The sequence below is a fragment of the Coregonus lavaretus genome (genome assembly GCF_964263955.1).
Source record: "Coregonus lavaretus genome assembly, chromosome: 31".
Classification (NCBI taxonomy): Eukaryota; Metazoa; Chordata; class Actinopteri; order Salmoniformes; family Salmonidae; genus Coregonus; species Coregonus lavaretus.
Window position 1 is genome coordinate 26055118 of NC_140018.1, and position 20859 is coordinate 26075976.

The following is a 20859-nucleotide window of genomic DNA, read 5'->3' on the forward strand; positions in this document are numbered from 1 at the left end:
CTGCAAGTAAGCATTTCGTTGGACAGTGTATACCAACTTGAACTTTATTATTCTCTTATACAAATATGTTCTAAAACAAATGTCACTGAGGTCTCTAATCTAACCTGTGTTCCCCACCAGTATCCCAGTGGAGAACTTTGAGGACCACAGTGCTCCTCCGTCTCCTGATGAGAAGGACACTGGGTTCTTCATGCTGAGGAAGGACAGCGAGAGGAGGGCCACTCTGCACCGCATCCTCACTGAGGACAGAGACAAGGTGGTGGCCAACCTCGTGGAGGCTCTCAAACAGGTCAGTTAGCATCTAGTCTGGTAGTGGACAGGGAAAGGGTTGGCCTTGGTCCAGTTCTGTTTTGCCCTTGTGTGTCACTTGTCATGACAATGACAGTATGAGTTGGCAAGACAGCACAAACAGATCTGGGAACAGGTTAGAAGAGGGACTGTCTCAGAGTAAAACAAACCTCTTATCAGCTGCACTCCTCTCTTCTCCTTCACCCTCCTCTCATCGCCCCTTCTCTCCATCCTCCTCTCCTGTGTGTGTGCAGGGTTCTGAGACATCCGACACCAAGTTGAGACATCAGCATATCTCCACCCTGGTGGTCAGTCTGGGGGACTTTGTGCGCATGACGGACAGGAAGATCATAGCCAACACCCTCTCCCAACTCAAACTGGAGCTAGACTTTGACAGCACAGCCATCAGCCAACTACAGGTGGTGCTATTCGGGTTCCAGGACGCAGTAAGTGCTCTTTCTTCACCTATTAGTAGGTCTCTCTATAAGCATTATAAATGGCCTATGATGATTAAAATATCCCATTGTCTATTTATCCACTGTGTATGGCTTGGAATTAAAATAGTCCTTGTATAGACCAAAGGCTCTGGAGACATTGAAGTATGATTCAAGGGGGATTCTGTGAACTGTTCACAGCTGAATTATGTCGCCATGCTGCCATAGTTTGAACAAACACATCAGACAATTGACTGTGAAACACTTTTGACCTTTAAGAAAAGGTAATAAAAGGGAAATCTGTCCGCTTAATTGCACATCATGTAAAGGGGCTGATTCTGCCCTCTGCCTCACAAATACAATTATGCAAATGGTACTGTTGCCTGTAGCAGCCTGTCAGATTTGCAAGAAGTATTACGTAACGCTCTCTGTCAATAATGAGCTCTGATGCCCCCTAGTGGATACATATGAAACCAGCTCTGGTCTATAGATAAAAAAAAAAAAATGTTTTAGTCATTTAGCAGACGCTCTTATCCAGAGCGACTTACATGAGCAATTAGGGTTAAGTGCCTTGCTCAAGGGCACATCGACAGATTTTTCACCTAGTCTGCTCGGAGATTAGAACCAGCGACCTTTCGGTTACTGGCACAACGCTCTTAACCACTAAGCTGTCTGCAACAGATTATTATCAATGCACGAAGCACACTTGTTTTTCACAGTTGGATTTTCCAGAATGCATGGCTTTTTATAAATGTCAGTCTCTCTTTTTTTCTGGGAAATGCTTGTTCCATAGGCTAAATATAGGGGGATATAATCATCTTACAAGGCAGCCACCACACGCAATGTAAGCCTGTTGTCCTTTCCACTAATGTACCATGTAGAGGATGCATAGGTGCAGTATGTGTGTGTGTGGATCAGCTGTTTATTAATTGTGTGTGTGTGTGTGTGTGTGTGTGTGTGTGTGTGTGGCCACTCCAGGTAAACAAAGTACTACGAAACCACAACATCAAGCCCCACTGGATGTTCGCCCTGGACAATATCATCCGTAAAGCGGTGCAGACTGCCATCACCATCCTGGTGCCAGGTAATAGCAGTGACTCCAGCCGCAGAGTTTTAAATGAGTTATTATGCCCCCTAGGGCCCAGGACACTGTTTGTTAATTAAAGATAGGAACTTGACTTTGAACAGAGCCCCAATTTAATCGTAACTTAAGGTTACTTTTGTAACTCTGGTTCTCTGAAAATATGAGTGAGATGTATCACTATGGGGATTCGCCAGGATCACCAACTCTCGGAAGGACCTATCAAAAGCGTCTGTTGGAGACAGACAGGTAGTGGCAAATGAGGTGAGCCCCTCACTTCCTTATAAGGAGCCACTCTCCCACCCTCTGGTCATTCTCAAGCATGCTTCTCTTCCTCTGTTTAATGAGATATGTCCCAAAAACAGTGCCCAAAAGGTAACCTCTGTAAGAGAGGGCCCTATGAGCGAAGAGCATAACACCCTTGCCTGAGCTCTTGTTCAATACAAGTAGACGTGCAAACTGGACAACGAAGGGGGCCAATGCCACAGGAAAGACGACAGGCAAGGTGCAACAATTAGAAAATGTCGACCTGGGTCAAAGTATGGCGTTAGGTACATTAACCTGAAAAAACCCTGGGCAGACTGTGGGCGCAAACAGTGGCTGGTAGTGTTGGGGAAGCTACTCTGAAAATATAGTTTACCAATGACTTCACACTGGAAGAAGTTAAGCTGCACTAAAGCTACCCTTAAGAAAAATATAGTTTACTTAACTAAAGTTACTTTTAAAAAGTAGTTCACTACATCCAAACTACTTCGTGAAAAATTATCATATGTAAATCTGAAATGTCATATACTATTTTTTTTTTTTTTTTTTTTTTTGGTCATTTAGCAGACGCTCTTATCCAGAGCGACTTACAGGAGCAATTAGGGTTAAGTGCCTTGCTCAAGGGCACATCGACAGATTTTTCACCTAGTCGGCTCGGGGATTAGAACCAGCGACCTTTCGGTTACTGGCACAACGCTCTTACCCACTAAGCTACCTGCCGCCCTACTACAATCTGCACGAATAGATCACTTTAGGGTCATATGTTAACAGAATGTGTATTTTAGCCTAATAAACACAAAAACTGTTTCAAGTGAGAATTAGCCAGATCTGATGTTGAAAAAGAAAGGAAATTATTGCCTACAGTGTGGTTCCAGTTAGTTACACCACTACATGGCAAAAAAGTAATTAACTACTGAATACTACACTCTGGGGGGAAAAAAGGGTTCCAAAAAGGTTATTCGGCTGTCCCCATAAGAAAACCCTTTTTGGTTCCAGGTAGAACCCTTTTTGGTTCCAGGTAAAACCCTTTTTGGTTCCATGTAAAAGGTTCCATGAAGAACTATTTTGGGTTCCATGTAGAACCCTCTGTGAAAAGGATACCACATGGAACCCAAAAGGGTTCTACCAGGAACCAAAAAAGGTTATTCAAATGGTTCTCCTATGAGGACAGCCGAAGAACCCTTAAAAGTTCAAGATAGCACCTTTTCTTTCAAAGAGTGTAGCTAGATTTGAATTCAGTTCAACTACCACCAAGCTACTGCAAAATGTAGTTAAATTACTAGTTGAACTACATGTAGTTCACTACTTCCCAACACTGCGCTTAGGGATGCCAAGGGCAGTAGTAAAGTGAAAGATGGAGCAATATTACATCTCCACGCTTCTCAGTGGCTAGTAGCTGCTGTGAAAGTATCTTAAGCACAATAGACATGTCCCAGGACTAGCTAAAGGCTTAGAGACGTGCCCCCCCCCCCTAGAAACTACATAACAGTTATGGATTACTGTTGGGGCCTTGGCACACTGATAAAGCGGCTAGAGGACCTTAACAATGACACAAGCACAGGACCATGGAAAGTGTAGGAAGGAACAATCTGTTAAGTCATACCACTTCTCCAAGAAAAACACAACAACCTTAAAAAGAGAGAGTGCATAAGGGGGCTGGCACTCTCTTCCAAGAGTAGGCTATAAACCCTGCATTACGATAGCTGCCAGGACTGGTCGTGAGCCGGGTGTAACTGCTGATGGAAAGTCACAGGTCATCAAGGGGCCCGAAGATGAGGTGGAGGCCCAATTCCCTTGCTCTGTGTTGATGGAAAAGGGAAGGTAGGCAGCATAGTAGGAAAAGCATACGGCATCACCCTATTTTCTAGGGCTGTGACGATACCAGTATCACAATATTTTTTCCATGGCAAAAATGTAAACACGAAGCAGACCAAACTCTTTGGCTCTTTAAAACCCTGCTGTATGTCAAATATTGTTGGGGCGAGATGCAGGAACCAGCAGGCTGCCACAGGGCCCGGGTCTGCGGGGCAGGCAGAAGTTGAAGGTTTCTGCCGCATGAACAACTCATTGGGTGTCACTGGGGCATCCAGGAGGTCCACCTTTACTTTGTCTGTTAAGCTGGATAAGCTCAGCCAAAGTGGCCTTTCTCTCACCACTGCTAGGCTCATGGTACGACCACAGGCTTGAATGGCACTATGGGAGGCACTGAGATTTAGGTCTGTAATCCTACAGATCTCCCAAGCATCTGGCCTTGGGTGTCCTGCTCCAGTTGCTTCCCCACCTCATCCAGTAGCTCAGCCTGATAAACCAACAATAAAGGTCACATTGAGAGCTTCGATTGCTTGGGCCGAGGCCTTGTACGTTTTCTGAAAAATGGAGGCAGTAAAGCGCTCCGTCTTTCTAGGGAGTGAGGTGCTGATGTTGTTAGTAACATGGCGTGAGGGGCTGAGGTGGTAAGCCAGTGACGGCTCCACCGTGGGAGGGTTGCCAAACCCAGATTCCTCCATATTTTGCATGTTGAGCATGTCCAGGCTCGGAGTGCCCCTAGCATAAAATCTTGCTAGTGAGGGTTTTGTCCCACGAGCTCTTAGCTTTCCTGAGGCAAGCAGTTGTTTTACCGGGGCTGTATGAGATGGGAGTCGCTTCCCGTCGTATAGGTCCCTTAACGGTCCCGAGCCGCTACGGGAGACAACCATTTGGGAGACGGCCACCAAACTCCAATGGAGTAGGGGGCGGCTTCACTGCTCTCATGGCCGTCAGACCTGCGGGCCTGAGAGGGCAGGCGAACCGGGTCGTTAGCCCCCATCTCCTTAGCTATCTCAAGGATAGATGTGAGATTAATCTCATTGTCATCCTCGTCACCCCCTAGCTCACTTTCCCTGACACTACATCGTCAGACAGTGAGTGGAGGGAGTCGAGTCTATCCATGATAGCCCCAACTGGGCTCGGTTATGGGGAGCTGAGCCTCAGCTTTCGCTGTTGGCTCTGAAACGAGGGGCTATTGAGATAGATGCTCATTTAAGCCTCCTCCTCTGACCTGCCCTAGTCAGCAGTTTGCAGTGCTCACAGCACTCAGGTTCGTCAAACGCCTCTTGGGTATGTTCCTTTCCCAATCAATTGATGCATTGAGGGTGGGAATCCTTCTTCGCAATCATGGAACCGCAAGCACAAAAACCTGGGGGTTCAAGTGCTAGGCTCTTCCTGGGATGGGATAGCAGTGGCCATTGTGAGGAACAAGGCTTGCTAGGAGGAAAAAGCAACGCCTGTTGAAAGAACAACGAGCAGACGGCTTGGGCTAGTTAGAAGCCTTGCGGCTGGTGGCTAGCAAAAGGTATCTTGTGTAAATGGTGTTAAAAGCTAGCTAGTTAGAAGCCTTGCGGCTAATAACTAGCGATAATGAGCACAGTAGAACGCTATAGCCGTGAAGCTAGTGGGGCCATAGCTAGCTAGCAGCTACCTTGTGGTGAAGGTGTGCCATAGCTAGCTCAGTGCTGGCTGAAGGAAACCATGTGGGGGTAGAGTTAGCCTTCGGGTAGTGTGGTCCCGCGACCGAAGGAGCCGTGAGGCTGAGACGGTCGGTCTAGTTAACACAAATGGGTGAACGTAGGTTAAGCTAGACATCCAGAAGGGAGCTAGCAATGTTACCATGTTGCAGGTAGGGAATGCTAGTGAGGTTAGCTTGCCTCTCAGCGAGCTAGCCAAGTTAGCCTTACAGTGTGGGCTAACTGAGTCTCAACAGAGACTGAGAAGTATAAAAGGAATTTCTACTCAAGCAAAAACCTTTCGGTCCGTACTCAACATCTCAAAAGGGTCTGAAGGCCTATGCTCGGTTTGCTTGTAAGCAGTTAAGCAGGAAAACAGGGATCCAGTCGTGCTGAGGAGAGCTAGAAAGCAATGCTCTTCGCAAGGAAGAGAAGCGAGAATGACCAGAGGGCGGGAAAGTGGCTCCTTATAAGGAAGTGAGAGGCTCACCTTATTTGCCACTCTAGCTGTCTGTCTCCAACAGATGCTTTTGATAGGTCCTTCCAAGACTTGGTGTTCCGGCGAATCCCCATGGTGATACATCAAAACGAGAACAGAGATTTGCATTTAACAAGAATATTGAATGACTGTATCTACTAGTCAGATGCCATTATAACAATTGCATTTGAAATATTATTGTAGTCATAGACTGATCTTTATTGAGGCTTGTGATGTTGCTGTCTTTGTTTCATGTTACCCTCTTTCAAAGTGCAGTTTAGCTGTTGCATATGAACTAGTTTTCATGCTATTGCTAGTATTGCTGTAACAGTGTAATGATGTATCATGTGTCCTTACCCAGAGCTGAGGCCCCACTTCAGCCTGGCCTCGGAGAGTGACCCAGCCGACCAGGATAACGTTGACGATGACGTGGAGCCTGAGGATACCTCCGCCCACCAGAGCAGAGCCCCTCCAAACACTGCCCCTGACGACACTGTCGCCACTTCCGGCGTGAGCACACTCAGTTCCACCGTTTCACACGAATCCAATAATGCCCAGCGCTCTGTCACCATGGAACTAGGCAAGATGAAGCTGGAAACCAACAGGTGGGTCGCTGTGCGGTCATAACCATGACAACGACTGTCAGACACAAAAGCAGAGATTTATTCCAAGAAGTCATGAACAACCTTTGCTATTACCACCACATCTGTGATGAATTAGTAACAGATATTGCCTGTAGCTTCACATTGTTTCCTCACCAATGTGAATTCTGTTATGTAGAAAGACCCCAACACAGAGGAGAAAATGTGTTTACTTTCATCATAGCTATCGTTGTGCCTGCAGTAGCCATGTCTAGTAGTATTGTGCTACCTCATTGAATGACCCGATGTCCCCCCCCCCCCCTCCTCTCTCCCTGCTGTGTCGCCCCAGGCTGATGGAGCAGTTGCTGGAGAGGGAGAGAGAGTACCAGGCCGTCCTCCAGCAGGTCCTGGACGAGAGGGAAGATGGGATCAAACTACTGAGGATCTGCTCAGAGCACATCTGTGAGCACATCTCAACATACACTACACACCTCCCAACAAACACTACACACCTCCCAACAAACACTACACAAATCCCAACAAACACTACACACCTCCCAACATACACTACGGACAAGAGCATTAAAAAGACTGCTTTTTAAAGAACTAATGGAAATATTTGTACAACAGATGCATCAGGAAATAGACAATGCATATTCTTTGCTATGTCTAATATGATTGGTTATATGGATGATACATGGTTGATGTTAAAGGGGCTATCCGCAGTAGAAACAATAACAAATTGAACTTCCCGCCACTGTTTTGGTTAAAAGGCTGGAGAAATGTATCCACTCTCAAATTCATAGACAGAGCTATGGATGCAAGGACTGACCATCCATGATATAAAAATTATAGTTTAACCATGTTTTGAGGCTATACAGTGTTTGTTTACATTCAATTTGTTTACAAACATTGGAGTAAAACAAGCTTTTATTTTGGGTTATGATGTAGTACGACAGTTGAACTAAGCTTATGAGGCATTTATAAGTTAAGATTAAATGGGTACATATCATAAATATTACATTTGAAATGTATGTAGCAACTGCAGATTGCCCCTTTAATAGTTGGACATGTACTTTTGTGTGTGACAGATATGCCTACATTATCAGTGAGCCAAAGGAGCAAGTCCACTATGAACCATGGGGACCCAGAGCTTATCAAGTGGCTGAAACTCCATGGAGCTGACGATGACGCCATGGATAGGGTAGGTCCTGAGGCAGTTCCCCTCCCCCGGCCACATCTGTTTTAAATGGGTACATTATGTAAACAAACTCACTCCCACGTAATCCTCTCGCACTATACTACAGTGTGCGTTGTTGTAAAGCTGTTAAAACTAATGGCTTGATTTATATTTGATTGATTATTGCATAGTAGGCTATATGCATACTGTATGTGTAAAGCCTTTATAACAGATACACAGTTGAGCACCATCTATTGGCCACGAGCTTAATCTATTTCATGTACCAATGATTTTACCCATGATCCATCTTCCATTTTGTAGATTTTGACCGAGGATTACACGTTGGATGACCTTCTCCACTATGTGACGAGAGATGACCTGAAGAGTTTGAGATTAAGGTATATAACATACAGTATTCTCTCCTACACTGTCAAATACCCAGCCATGTCAATGACCTGATTGAAACCCTGTAATATCGTACGTTGTGATAGTAGTCTGTCTTTATCTTTCTCATGTTTTCCTCCTCAGAGGTGGAATCCTGTGTAAGCTATGGAAGGCCATCACAGACTACAGAGAGAAGCCAGCGTGAGGAGCCTTTGTGTGGCGTTAGCCACTGCTACAGTACAGGAACTTTACCACAACAACAACAACTGAGTATTCTCCTCAACTCTTACCACTGCACTTTAATCTCAGTATTTATTAGACCAAGACTCCAGTGTAGTTGATCATGTATGACACGAGTTGTAGAACTCTCTCTGTGAGTGTGAGAGAGACCTTGTTGGGTTATGGAAATGTTTTTTGGGAATTACTATTTTCAAATGGGTTTACTTTTCCATGTAAAAGTATACTGAACAAAAATATAAACAATTTCAAAGATTTTACTGAGTTACAGTTCATATGAAGAAATAAGTCAATTGAAATAAATTAATTAGGCCCTAATCTATCGCGCTATTTTTGTGCATTCAAATTGCCAATCGATAAAATGCTATTGTGTTTGTTATCCGGAGTTTATGCCTGCCCATACCATAATGCCACCATGGGGCACTCTGTTCACAATGTTGACATCAGCAAACCGCTCGCCCACACGACCGTCATACACATGGTCTGCGGTTGTCAGGCTGCTTGGACGTCCTGCCAAATTATCTAAAACGACGTTGGAGGCGGCTTATGGTAGATAAATGAACATTAAATTATCTGCCAACAGCTCTGGTGGACATTCCTACAGTCAGCATGCCAATTGCACGCTCCCTCAACTTGAGACATCTGTGGCATTGTGTTGTGTGACAAAACTGCACATTTTAGAGAGGCCTTTTATTGTCCCCAGCACAAGGTGCATTTGGGTAATGATCATGCTGTTTAATCAGCTTCCTATTATGCCACAGCTGTCAGGAAAATGGATTATCTTGTCTTGTCAAATTTGTGCACAAAATTTGAGAGAAATAAGCTTTGAGTGCATATTGAAAATTCGGGGATCTTTTATTTCAGCTCTTGAAACATGGGACCCAATACTTTACATGTTGCATTTGTACTTTTGTTCATTGTAAATAAGCACCACTGGTTTTATATTGTTCAACAGTTATGACATGTTTTAAGCTGGTGCTCCAAGATTCACAGGGCAAACAGTGGAACATTACCTATACATATCTGAGAATGTGTTTAATCTTTTAAATGTTATTTGGTTGTAGAATTTTCTCCGTACTATCATTTGTTAACAACACATGCGACTGACCATTTTCTAAACCAAGCCTGAGAGATAAAATACAATGTTAACTGATGTGTTTGAGCTGCTGTACATTATGTTGATAAACAACATTGTTATTGTCAGTGGCTTCTTATCACTACTTTATCTAAATGTGTTTTTATGCATATTGCCTACTCTTAAGGTCGTCACTGCATGCCTGCCCTTTTGTACCTTTTTCTTTAACTGTCTGTGAAGCCTTTGAATCATCAAAACTCTTGACTTCATTTGTTCAAGTAATTATTTAACATAATTTACGTAATTGTAAGATTTGTTGTGTGTGATTTTGGGGGAAATTATGTAAATATACTTAATTACTATTTTTAGTTAAACAATTTACAAAAACATAGATGTCCTATCTAATGTGTAACACAAAGTTGCGTTGGGTAATTTTATAGATATTATGGAACAAAATTATCTAACCTACGCATTATACTTCCACATGTCCGATTTTGTATGATATTTGAAAGGAAAAAACAGATGACCCAATTGATATTTTACTCTATGAAAGATGTATTTTTGTTGTACATTTGCAGAATTATAGAGTTTCAGCCTGCCTTCATTTGTATATTATATGATCTTTAAAGCAGCAATCAGCAGTTGAAACAATAACAAAGTGGTCTCCCTGCCCCTGGCATTTATAAGTTATATTCTTAAAGAATCAATGGATACAGTGGCTTGCGAAAGTATTCACCCCCCTTGACATTTTTCCTATTTTGTTGCCTTACAACCTGGAATTAAAATTGATTTTGGGGGGGTTTGTATCATTTGATTTACACAACATGCCTACCACTTTGAAGATGCAAAATATTTTTTGTGAAACAAACAAGAAATAAGACAAAAAACTGAACTTGAGCGTGCATAACTATCAAATCAAATCTCTGGAAGACTGAAACAGGTTTCCCTCAAGAATTTCCCTGTATTTAGCGCCATCCTTCAATTCTGACCAGTTTCCCAGTCCCTGCCGATGATAAACATCCCACAGCATGATGCTGCCGCAACCATGCTTCACTGTGGGGATGGTGTTCTCGGGGTGATGAGAGGTGTTGGGTTTGACCAGACATAGCGTTTCCTTGATGGCCAAAAAGCTCAATTTTAGTCTCATTTGACCAGAGTACCTTCTTCCATATGTTTGGGGAGTCTCCCACATGCCTTTTGGCGAACACCAAACGTGTTTGCTTATTTTTTCTTTAAGCAATGGCTATTTTCTGGCCACTCTTCTGTAAAGCCCAGCTCTGTGGAGTGTACGGCTTAAAGTGGTCCTATGGACAGATACTCCAATCTCCGCTGTGGAGTTTTGCAGCTCCTTCAGGGTTATCTTTGGTCTCTTTGTTGCCTCTCTGATTAATACCCTCCTGCCTGGTCTGTGAGTTTTGGTGGGCGGCCCTCTCTTGGCAGGTTTGTTGTGGTCCCATATTCTTTCAATTTTTTAATAATGGATTTAGTGGTGCTCCGTGGGATGTTCAAAGTTTCTGATATTTTTTTATAACCCAAACCTGATCTGTACTTCTCCACAACTTTGTCCCTGACCTGCCGTTGCTTGGTGGTGCCCCTTGCTTAGTGGTGTTGCAGACTCTGGGGCCTTTCAGAACAGGTGTGTATATATATACTGAGATCATGTGACTGATCATGTGACACTTAGATTGCACACAGGTGGACTTTATTTTACTAATTATGTGACTTCTGAAGGTAATTGGTTGCACCAGATCTTATTTAGCTGCTTCATAGCAAAGGGGGTGAATAGATATGCATGCACCACTTTTCCGTTATTTATTTTTTAGAATTATTTTAAACAAGTAGTTTTTTTCATTTCACTTCACCAATTTGGACTATTTTGTGTATGTCCATTACATGAAATCCAAACAGAAATCCATTTAAATTACAGGTTGTAATGCAACAAAATAGGAAAAACGCCAAGAGGGATGAATACTTTTGCAAGGCACTGTACATATCATTCATTCACAACTCCAAAAATGTATATAGCAACTGCAGATTGCCCCTTTAAAAATGCTAATTCTCTAAATAAAAGATATATGTTTGAATGAAAATCGGAACTGAAAACAATATGATCATATTGTTATACCACCAACCTCTTTTATTTAAAATATTTATGTCAGAAATACATAAATGAAGTTTTGCTCAAATATGCCCGTTTTGTTTAATATTCATGATAGATTGATTACATTATTTGTGCAATAACATATTGTTGTGTAACAAAAAATCGTCTTCATCTTAACTGTGAAATAAAGTGTAAACTGAAATAATGTTTATTATGGACATTATATTCACACAACTGAACACAAATAATGTGCCATAGGACTATGATTTCGAAATGCAGGTCTAGTACCCTAATAATATTCAGTAAATCTACAGTTCTTAATCTTGCAGACATACAGTATATCTCTATCAGGGAGTTGCATAAAACCGAAACAGACAGGCGCGCTGCAGAAACGGTCAGTGCTATACGGGATACGTTGGACGTCCATACCCTAAACTCGAACCCTAACTTTATACCCTACCCTAACCATAACCCTTAACTAACCTTAACCATTTTACATTTCAACTTCATTGGGGTAGGGACGTCCCAAGGATTCCGGATAGCACAGATGCTGAAGAGACTGAATATGAAACATCATCCGTGACGTCAATGATTTCAGTGCGCCTCCAATCACTGGCTGGATGTTGATGTCCTGCGATACCTACAGAAGGCCTTTAGCATTGCAAAAAGAAGCAAGCAAAAGTGCTCTCCAGCGACTCGAGATTATTGGATATGAGACAATATTTTTGTTTTTCTTTTGCGTTATAGGTTTCTGGTGTGGAAATAAAGCAGGGCCTCCTCATGCGTCAGAAAATATCCGAGAAGGATGCCGTCTAACTGCGTAAACATAAGGGCTTTGGCTCAGCATCGATTTATTGTGTGTATGCTGCTTTTCTGTGTGATGACTAGCATTCACACCCGGTCCTCTCAAATATCGGATTTAAAATCTAAAATATCGGGGGTGGAGGAGCTCTTAGGAGAATTCCGCAAGCAGCTCCAACAGGACCAGACGTATACCAGGGAGGAGGAGGAGGTGGTTGATGTCTGCCTGGGTTACTTCAACGCCGTAGAGGAACACATCATCCGAGCGAGGGCCTCAATAGAGCAGGGGGCCACCTTTCTCTCGGCTCCTGACCAGGTGTACAGTTGGAAAGACTGTCTCCATGCCTGCTGCGCAGACCCCCACTGCACCGTGGCGGTGGTCCAGGAAGACCTGAGACAGTCGGACGACGGACTCAGCTGCTATTTGGTCAACTGCAGTTATAGAAATAAAAACGTCTGTTCATTCGCAGCACAGGCAGGGTTCAGCACCTACAGCCGGGCACACAATACAACAGGACACCTCACCTCTTCCAGTGGTACTGGAGGTGGGAACAAAATGAGGAGACCTGAGGAAAATCCTAGTGTTGAAGATGGCACGCCAGGTGAGGTTCTGCATCTGCTTTTATTTCTATGGGATTATAAATTATAACATACAATATACATACATGCAAGTGTTTGTGTCTAAACCACAAAAGTATATAATATGTTGCTATTGCTTATGATAAAGCATGCATACATAATAACTGGTTGCTGGTAATTCTGTTCCACAACCTCTAACAATTATCAGACTGGTGTTTAGCTTAGGTTAATCATTTGTTATTTGCCCCCTGCTTCTAAAATTAGATGTAATCTAAGTTAGTGAGTCCAGGTGCGTTTGACAAGTTTCTCACTGAATTTGCAAAAAGTAATCAATGTAAAGGCATTTCATATTTTTTCACCCAACTTTTATACTAAATCCAATGACATGGTGAAATGTTTTGTTGATTTCATGTTGAATACAGGTTAGCTGACAACTCAACTAAATGTAAATGTAAATCAAAACTAGACATTGAACTGACGTCTGTGTCCAGTGGCTTAGCTCTGCTCTGGGTTGTTTTCAGACATGGACGAGCCGCCCCGCAGTGATGCCGGCCAGGATGTGGTCATCCAGCTGCCCACTGACTGGGCCGTAGTGGACGGCCGGGACAGTGTGGACGACCATGGAGTCACTCGTTACGAATGGGCCCTGGTGAAGGGCGACCAAGACATCAACATGAAGGTAACACTGAAACAGGTGTCATTCTTCCGCATTTAAACTTTGTTTTTGCTTTGGTTATTTATTCTGTGAGTAATCTTGAATGTCATAACACTGTAGAAAGGCATTTGGTATAGTAGATCTGGGACTCACAGTTGTCTAGTTGCTATAATGCCATACATAGAATGTGGTATATACTTCAGTTAGAATGGATCCTGTGTTTGCCATAGACAACAGGTCGAATTTCGAGTGCAGACACAGTAAGCATCTTGCCTGATGCATTTGTGTGTAGTGAGTTAAGTCAACATGGTGGTTTGCATGGTGTGGCCAGAGCTCCATAATGCCCTGCTGCACAGACACAGATAAAAGGCTATTATCACCCAACCTGCCCCAAGGACAAGAGCCCTATTGTAGGCTACCCTGTCTCTCCCTGTGACGCCGCTGAGCAGTTGATGTGATATACCAGTAGCGAGTTTTTACAAGAAATCCCTCTTGACTCTTTTAATGAACGTGGCTTTGTTCATGGCATAAAATCTTCAGTACAGTTTTCTTCTGTACTATTTTCTCTCTAAAATGTTATTTGCGCCTGTCTGCAGGTGACCCATCCAGGGTTACTGAAGATCAGTGGTCTACAGGAGGGTGTCTATACCTTCCAGATGACTGTCACCGACACCGCGGGACAGAAGAGCACCGACAATGTCACTGTGACTGTGCTGGCTCCAGAACGCCAAGCTGAAGGTGAAAAACACTTCAATCTCCTCTATCACTGAGAGTTACCAGCCTGATGTTCATCTATCATTCATTAGTGGATCTTGCCTAATTTCTCGCTATTCTGTGACTAACATTAATAGCAATATTGTGTTGTTGTGGTAACATTTCTTTGTGCTTCTCTGTGGTCCTGTTCCTCATATAAGACCATTTCCACTCTAGACAAATGTCTTACATGAATCCATGCTTCCAAGGATTGAATCCATCGCTTAATGAAACAGAGCCTGGTATTTAGTACTCTAATAAATTAAGCAGTACTGCCATAGTCAAATGGCTGGCTGCCTGATAGCCATTCAGATGATCAGGCATTTTAATATATTCACTGCATAGAGGGGCCATGGATGAGATATGCCTTAAATCATCCTAGTCTAGCCCCCATCTAGAGTAATAAACATAGGAAGAGGGTGGGGATTGTTTATGTACCTGGAATATGAAGGTACTTTTCTAAACCTGTAAGTGATGAATATCCTCAAAGACAGATATTACAGCAACATAATGGGTACAATGTACTACTACTATACATTTCTCCTGTCCAATCCTGAATTCCAACAAACATAAAATGAGTGACCAATTACACAGAACAGCAGTTTAACATCCATAGAAAGGCTGTCAAGTATACCTGGGACTGTCATTGGGTGCCGTGGTGGTGGTGGCCAATAGTAGCACTTCATCACCCATTTGTGAGTGTGTAGATATGGCACTGAACTACATTGTCACCAGAGAGTAAAACAGAGGTGTTTGTGTCTCCTCTTCCCCAGTGTGCACAGGTAGCTGCTCACGCTACCAGTTCATGTGTGACGATGGCTGCTGTATTGACATCACCTACGCCTGCGATGGGAAGCAGCAGTGTCCAGACCGTTCGGACGAGGATTTCTGCCAGAGCTGTAAGTCACTCAGTCTGTCCTCCTCACACTGTCAGCCACGTGGAGGCAGTAGCTCCTGGAAATGATTGACTTCCCTGTCAAAATAAAGGTGAAATAATTAAAATGTTGATCATATTGTAATATAATAACCTAGAGGGCTGTAGGTTTCCTGTGTGGACTTTATTGTACCAGGATGATGTGTAGTTTTAGACTTTATTGTACCAGGATGGTGTGTAGTTTTAGACTTTATTGTACCAGGATGATGTGTAGTTTTAGACTTTATTGTACCAGGATGGTGTGTAGTTTTAGACTTTATTGTACCAGGATGGTGTGTAGTTTTAGACTTTATTGTACCAGGATGGTGTGTAGTTTTAGACTTTATTGTACCAGGATGGTGTGTAGTTTTAGACTTTATTGTACCAGGATGGTGTGTAGTTTTAGACTTTATTGTACCAGGATGGTGTGTAGTTTTAGACTTTATTGTACCAGGATGATGTGTAGTTTTAGACTTTATTGTACCAGGATGGTGTGTAGTTTTAGACTTTATTGTACCAGGATGATGTGTAGTTTTAGACTTTATTGTACCAGGATGATGTGTAGTTTTAGACTTTATTGTACCAGGATGGTGTGTAGTTTTAGACTTTATTGTACCAGGATGGTGTGTAGTTTTAGACTTTATTGTACCAGAATGGTGTGTAGTTTTAGACTTTATTGTACAAGGATGGAGTGTAGTTTTAGACTTGATGGTACTATCCAAGGCTTTCGACTCTGTCAATCACCACATTCTTATTGGCAGACTAAATAGCCTTGGTTTCTCAAATGACTGCCTCGCCTGGTTCACCAACTACTTCTCAGATAGAGTTCAATGTGTCAAATCGGAGGGCCTGTTGTCTGGACCTCTGGCAGTCTCTATGGGGGTGCCACAGGGTTCAATTCTCGGGCCGACTCTATTCCCTGTGTATATCAATGATGTCGCTCTTGCTGCTGGTGACTCTCAGATCCACCTCTACGCAGACGACACCATTTTGTATACATCTGGCCCTTCATTGGACACTGTGTTAACAAACCTCCAAACGAGCTTCAATGCCATACAACACTCCTTCCGTAGCCTCCGACTGCTCTTAAACGCTAGTAAAACTAAATGCATGCTCTTCAATCGAATGCTGCTTGCACCCGCCTGCCCGACTAGAATCACTACTCTCGGCGGGTCTGACTTAGAATATCTGGACAACTACAAATACCTAGGTGTCTGGTTAGACTGTAAAGTCTCCTTCCAGACTCACATTAAGCATCTCCAATCCAAAGTTAAATGTAGAATCGGCTTCCTATTTTGCAACAAAGTCTCCTTCACTCATGCTGCCAAACATGCCCTCGTAAAACTGACTATCCTACCGATCCTTGACTTCAGCGATGTCATTAACAAAATAGCCTCCAACACTCTACTCAGCAAATTGGATGTAGTCGATCACAGTGCCATCCGTTTTGTCACCAAAGCCCCATATACTACCACCATTGTGACCTGTACGCGCTCGTTGACTGGCCCTCAATACATATTCGTCGCCAAACCCACTGGCTCCAGGTCATCTATAAATCACTGCTAGGAAAATCCCCGCCTTATCTTAGCTCACTGGTCACCATAGCAACACCCACTCGTAGTCTGCGCTCCAGCAGGTATATCTCACTGGTCATCCCCAAAGCCAACACCTTCTTTGGCCACCATTTCTTCCAGTTCTCTGCTGCTAAGGACTGGAACAAACTGCATTTATTTTGCTCATTTGCACCCCAGTATCTGTATTTGCACATCTTCTTCTGCACATCTATCACTCCAGTGTTAATACTCAATTGTAATTATTTTGCACTATGGCCTATTTATTGCCTTACCTCCATAACTTACTACATTTGCACACACTGTATATATATTTTCTATTGTGTTATTGACTGTATGTTTTGTTTTATCCCATGTGTAACTCTGTGTTGTTGTTGTTTTTATCTTGGCCAGGTCGCAGTTGTAAATGAGAACTTGTTCTCAACTGGCTTACCTGGTTAAATAAAGGTTAAATAAAAAATAAAAAAATAACTAGGTTGGATTGTAGTTTTAGACTTTATTGTACCAGGATGGGGTGTAGTTTTGGACTTGATAGTACCAGGATGGAGTGTAGTTTTAGACTTTATTGTACCAGGATGGGGTGTAGTTTTAGACTTGAGTGTACTAGGATGGAGTTGTATGCATGCAGTTCAGTCTGGAATATCAGAGCAAGGAGGGCTGCAGTAAATGAATGATGAGCAGGTGAATGTCTGTTTGCACTGTGTCCGAGAGCCCAGGATGACCCTGCCCTGTCCTCTATGTCCTTTCTACAGTTGATGGGAACAGGAAGTCGGTGACCCACCCTGCAGGTGCCAGCCCACACAGGCATGTGGCCCAGCCAGAGGAGACTGAGGACCACTCCATGGCACAGGGTAGGCCACAGAAGACCATGGAGGAGGCCAGACCCCCACCACCACATGCTCCACAAGCCCCACAGACCCCACTGTCCAATGACAGGAGCAAAGCAGTGCCCCCAGTCCTGCCACAGCCAAGTCACAGTGAACAGGAGAGCCCTGTCAGTCAAGGTACTGTCATTGTGTAACTATTACCTAGCTATGTTACTACCTAGCAATAAACCAGTAGGCAATTTTAATGCACATGAATCAAAACACCATATTAACAGCTTTGGACAAAAACCTGTAATAGTTAAACTATAGATTAAAGGTTTTGGTCAGCTATGAAGGAATTCAATCCATTTGGTATGGCTGCACATTTTTTTCTGGTTGGCCAGAGTTTTGTCTGTGCTAGCAGAGAGCGGAAGGCTTTTGTGTGTTAGCTAGTAAGAGCAGACAGAGACAGATTGAACCCCTGCAGGCAGCCATTGAGCCATAGAGCTGATCTGGAAACTGTGGAGCGAGGCAGAATACAGCCCACAGGGGCACTCTGTGAGACGAGCAGGGCTGGGATTGGAGTGCAGTCCTGGGACGGGGAGTGATCCTCACAGGGGCCATTTATACCCATGTCCCCCCTCAGCGCTGGAACAAAGCACTCCTCTGTTCCCTGCCACCTGATCCCTGAGTTAGGCTAGCCTGAGATGGATGAGGCAGGGTACTTCCCATGTTACCTTATCACAGACTGAGACCACCTGACCAAATCTCTCCTTCCTTCTCTCTGTCGCACCTGACCAAATCTCTCCCTCGCTCTCTTTGCTCTCTCTCTCTCTCTCTCTCTCTCTGTTGCACCTGACCAAATTTCTCCCTCCCTCTCTCTGTTCTCTTTCTGTCCCACCTGACCAAATCTCTCTCTCTCACTCTCTGCTTTCTCTCTGTTCCACCTGACCTAATCTCTCCCTCTCTGTTCTCTCTTTGTCCCAGCAGAGCCCTGTGCAGCGCCGCCTGCTGTGGGGCCATGTAAGGGCATCTTCCCACGCTGGTTCTATGACCCTGTGGCTGAAGAGTGCAAGCACTTCCTCTACGGAGGCTGCAAGGGCAACCATAACAACTTCCTGCAGCAGACAGACTGTGTCAATGAATGTATAGAAATAACAGGTAGGATTTTTCTAGGAGATTACATTTTCTTTGTTTTTCAGAATTATTATCTGGATCCTGATGTGCATTCTCATTACATATTGAATGAGGTGTACATAATGTAGGAATACAATTATGCAAATGAATAATGGGAACAAATAATTCAGGTCCTGCTATCAAGCAAATGACCATGGCACCTCCCCCCACCACCAAACACACAGAGACGGGTAAATTAAATTATTTTAGGATTATTACTCCTGAACATGATCATTAATGAGCTGAGTACAATCTCTCACCTGTTTCAGTCTTAACCAGTGTATTTACATTTACAGCAGAGACCCCTAAAGTGACCATGAAGTGGCCAGAGACCAAACCACTATCAGAGAGTGACATGTTCCCAATATCCAAATCACATTCAGTAGTGGGAGGACACCCAGGGCCTGAGTCAGGTCTGTTCAACATCCTTACCAACTTAGCTACAATAACGCTGTACTATTAGGTTATACATGGAGAATTGAAGATAGTATATGACAGTGCCTGTGACAGTGCCTTTACCTCTCTCGTCTCCCCTGCAGGTGCAATCCTGCCATTGGTTCTGGGCCTGATCATCACGGCTCTGTTGCTGCTTATGATTGGCTGTCGTCTGCGGTTGGTCCGTCACAAGCTGAAGAAGGCCCGCCCCCTCACCACAGAGGAGTCTGATTATCTCATCAATGGCATGTACCTGTAGCAGAATAGCAGGCATGTGCACAGATATGGCTCTACCTGTGCAGAGCACATGCCCTTTGCCCTTCCAGTCTCTAAAGTGCCCTTTTGTAAACAAAACAAACAAAACGTTTTTGTTTTTTTTCCATACAGTTTTTGTCGCTGTTGTTCTGAATCCACTGCCCGCATGTCATCTTTACATTTACATTAAATATGTGTCATTTAATTAGCCATTAAGATGTGGCCATCTATTGCTTCTATGTAACTAAATCATTAAAGTCATAATTTCTCAATGAGTCTGTGACCGCAGTTGCAGAATCTTCTTTTTTTGGGTGCCCTTTTTTAGTTTGAGCACCTGCCTCCCAAAAGGTCTGTGCATGGCACTTCTATTTCTATTGGATGCATCCTCTGCACTAAAAGACCCTCATGCATAAACACCAAAACTGTCAGTCAACTGTTAGCCAGGAGGAGTCTTCATGATAACAGCCTATCAAATGTTCTATATCATGAGTGTACACCTTCTTTAGGTGCACTTGATTTATCTAACTCGCCATGCTAGGTAGGCAGAGATCACTCTTTGGAATTGTCCCATTGGATTGGTCCCAAAAGTGCAAGCTCTACCCACCCAGCACAGGGTCATGTTTGAGCTAAATCAAACCCACCTTTTAACAGGGAATACATGTTTTTGCCACTTTTGTATACTCGCTTGATGTGAAAACTGATGCTTGTCTGCTCTTTCATTATTTCTCTTTCACCCTCAAAGTTATTTTTTTATAGTACAACATTTAAATTTAATGGATTATGGATGTATATTTTCGTTGGAGATATATAGTACTTTATCCCTTACGTAATACTTCTGCCACTGAGTGGCACTGTTGTGCTATTTGTGCCATGATGCTGTATATCTGTTAGGCTTGGGCTAGAGTTTTATTTTGTACCAGACTCATTTGAAATATGGGGATAGCAAACTATGTAACTTATTGTAAATTCCAAAACTACAATCATTACTGAAAATTATTATTTTGTTATAACAGCAAGTAATTCCAGAAACACCCATATCAAGCATTCTAGGCTATCTGATATTGCAATGTGGTATGTTGGTTTTCTGTATCGTCTAGCTATGTAGTTTCAAAATGTTGATGTATAGATGTATCTCAAACGTCTGTATGCATACAGTTTGTGTGAAATTGTCAAGTTAACTCTTGATCAATATATATTTTGTGATTCTGTGCTTAAGTGTTCAGAGTATTTTGAGTGGGAATGCAATCAGAATATACAGTGTGGATTCTTCCTGCTCTTCCAGAGGTTTTTAGAGTGGTAAGGACAAATGGGAGTAGGTGCTGTCTTCAGC

At 43.2% G+C, this 20859-nt stretch overlaps 2 protein-coding genes across 3 annotated transcripts in view; both read left to right on the plus strand.

Annotated features, from left to right (window-relative positions):
• Positions 1-11779, plus strand: part of LOC311106944 (mitogen-activated protein kinase kinase kinase 5-like) — a 61432-nt gene extending 49653 nt beyond the window's left edge. For both annotated transcript variants that reach the window (XM_084149348.1, XM_084149349.1), the window contains exons 23-30: positions 121-289; positions 543-734; positions 1701-1806; positions 6389-6632; positions 6958-7070; positions 7700-7812; positions 8110-8186; positions 8317-11779. In XM_084149348.1, coding sequence (XP_084005474.1) covers positions 121-289; positions 543-734; positions 1701-1806; positions 6389-6632; positions 6958-7070; positions 7700-7812; positions 8110-8186; positions 8317-8377 — 1075 coding nt within the window. In that variant the 3' untranslated portion in view covers positions 8378-11779. The remainder of the gene's footprint in view (positions 1-120; positions 290-542; positions 735-1700; positions 1807-6388; positions 6633-6957; positions 7071-7699; positions 7813-8109; positions 8187-8316) is intronic.
• A 126-nt stretch (positions 11780-11905) lies between these two features.
• Positions 11906-20739, plus strand: lrp11 (low density lipoprotein receptor-related protein 11). The gene is made up of 9 exons (XM_084149351.1): positions 11906-12988; positions 13487-13644; positions 14217-14358; positions 15147-15272; positions 17610-17861; positions 18654-18824; positions 18971-19030; positions 19136-19252; positions 19379-20739. The coding sequence occupies exons 1-9, from the start codon at positions 12391-12393 to the stop codon at positions 19531-19533; spliced, it is 1779 nt and encodes a 592-aa protein (XP_084005477.1). The 5' UTR covers positions 11906-12390; the 3' UTR covers positions 19534-20739.
• The last annotated feature ends 120 nt before the right edge of the window (positions 20740-20859 follow it).

Coding starts and splice junctions, on each gene's coding strand:
- lrp11 (XM_084149351.1), top strand. CDS start 12,391: ATGCCGTCTAACTGCGTAAACATAAGGGCTTTGGCTCAGCATCGATTT. Junction 13,645..14,216: donor ACCAAGACATCAACATGAAG/GTAACACTGAAA, acceptor GCCTGTCTGCAG/GTGACCCATCCAGGGTTACT. Junction 18,825..18,970: donor TGAATGTATAGAAATAACAG/GTAGGATTTTTC, acceptor CAAATAATTCAG/GTCCTGCTATCAAGCAAATG.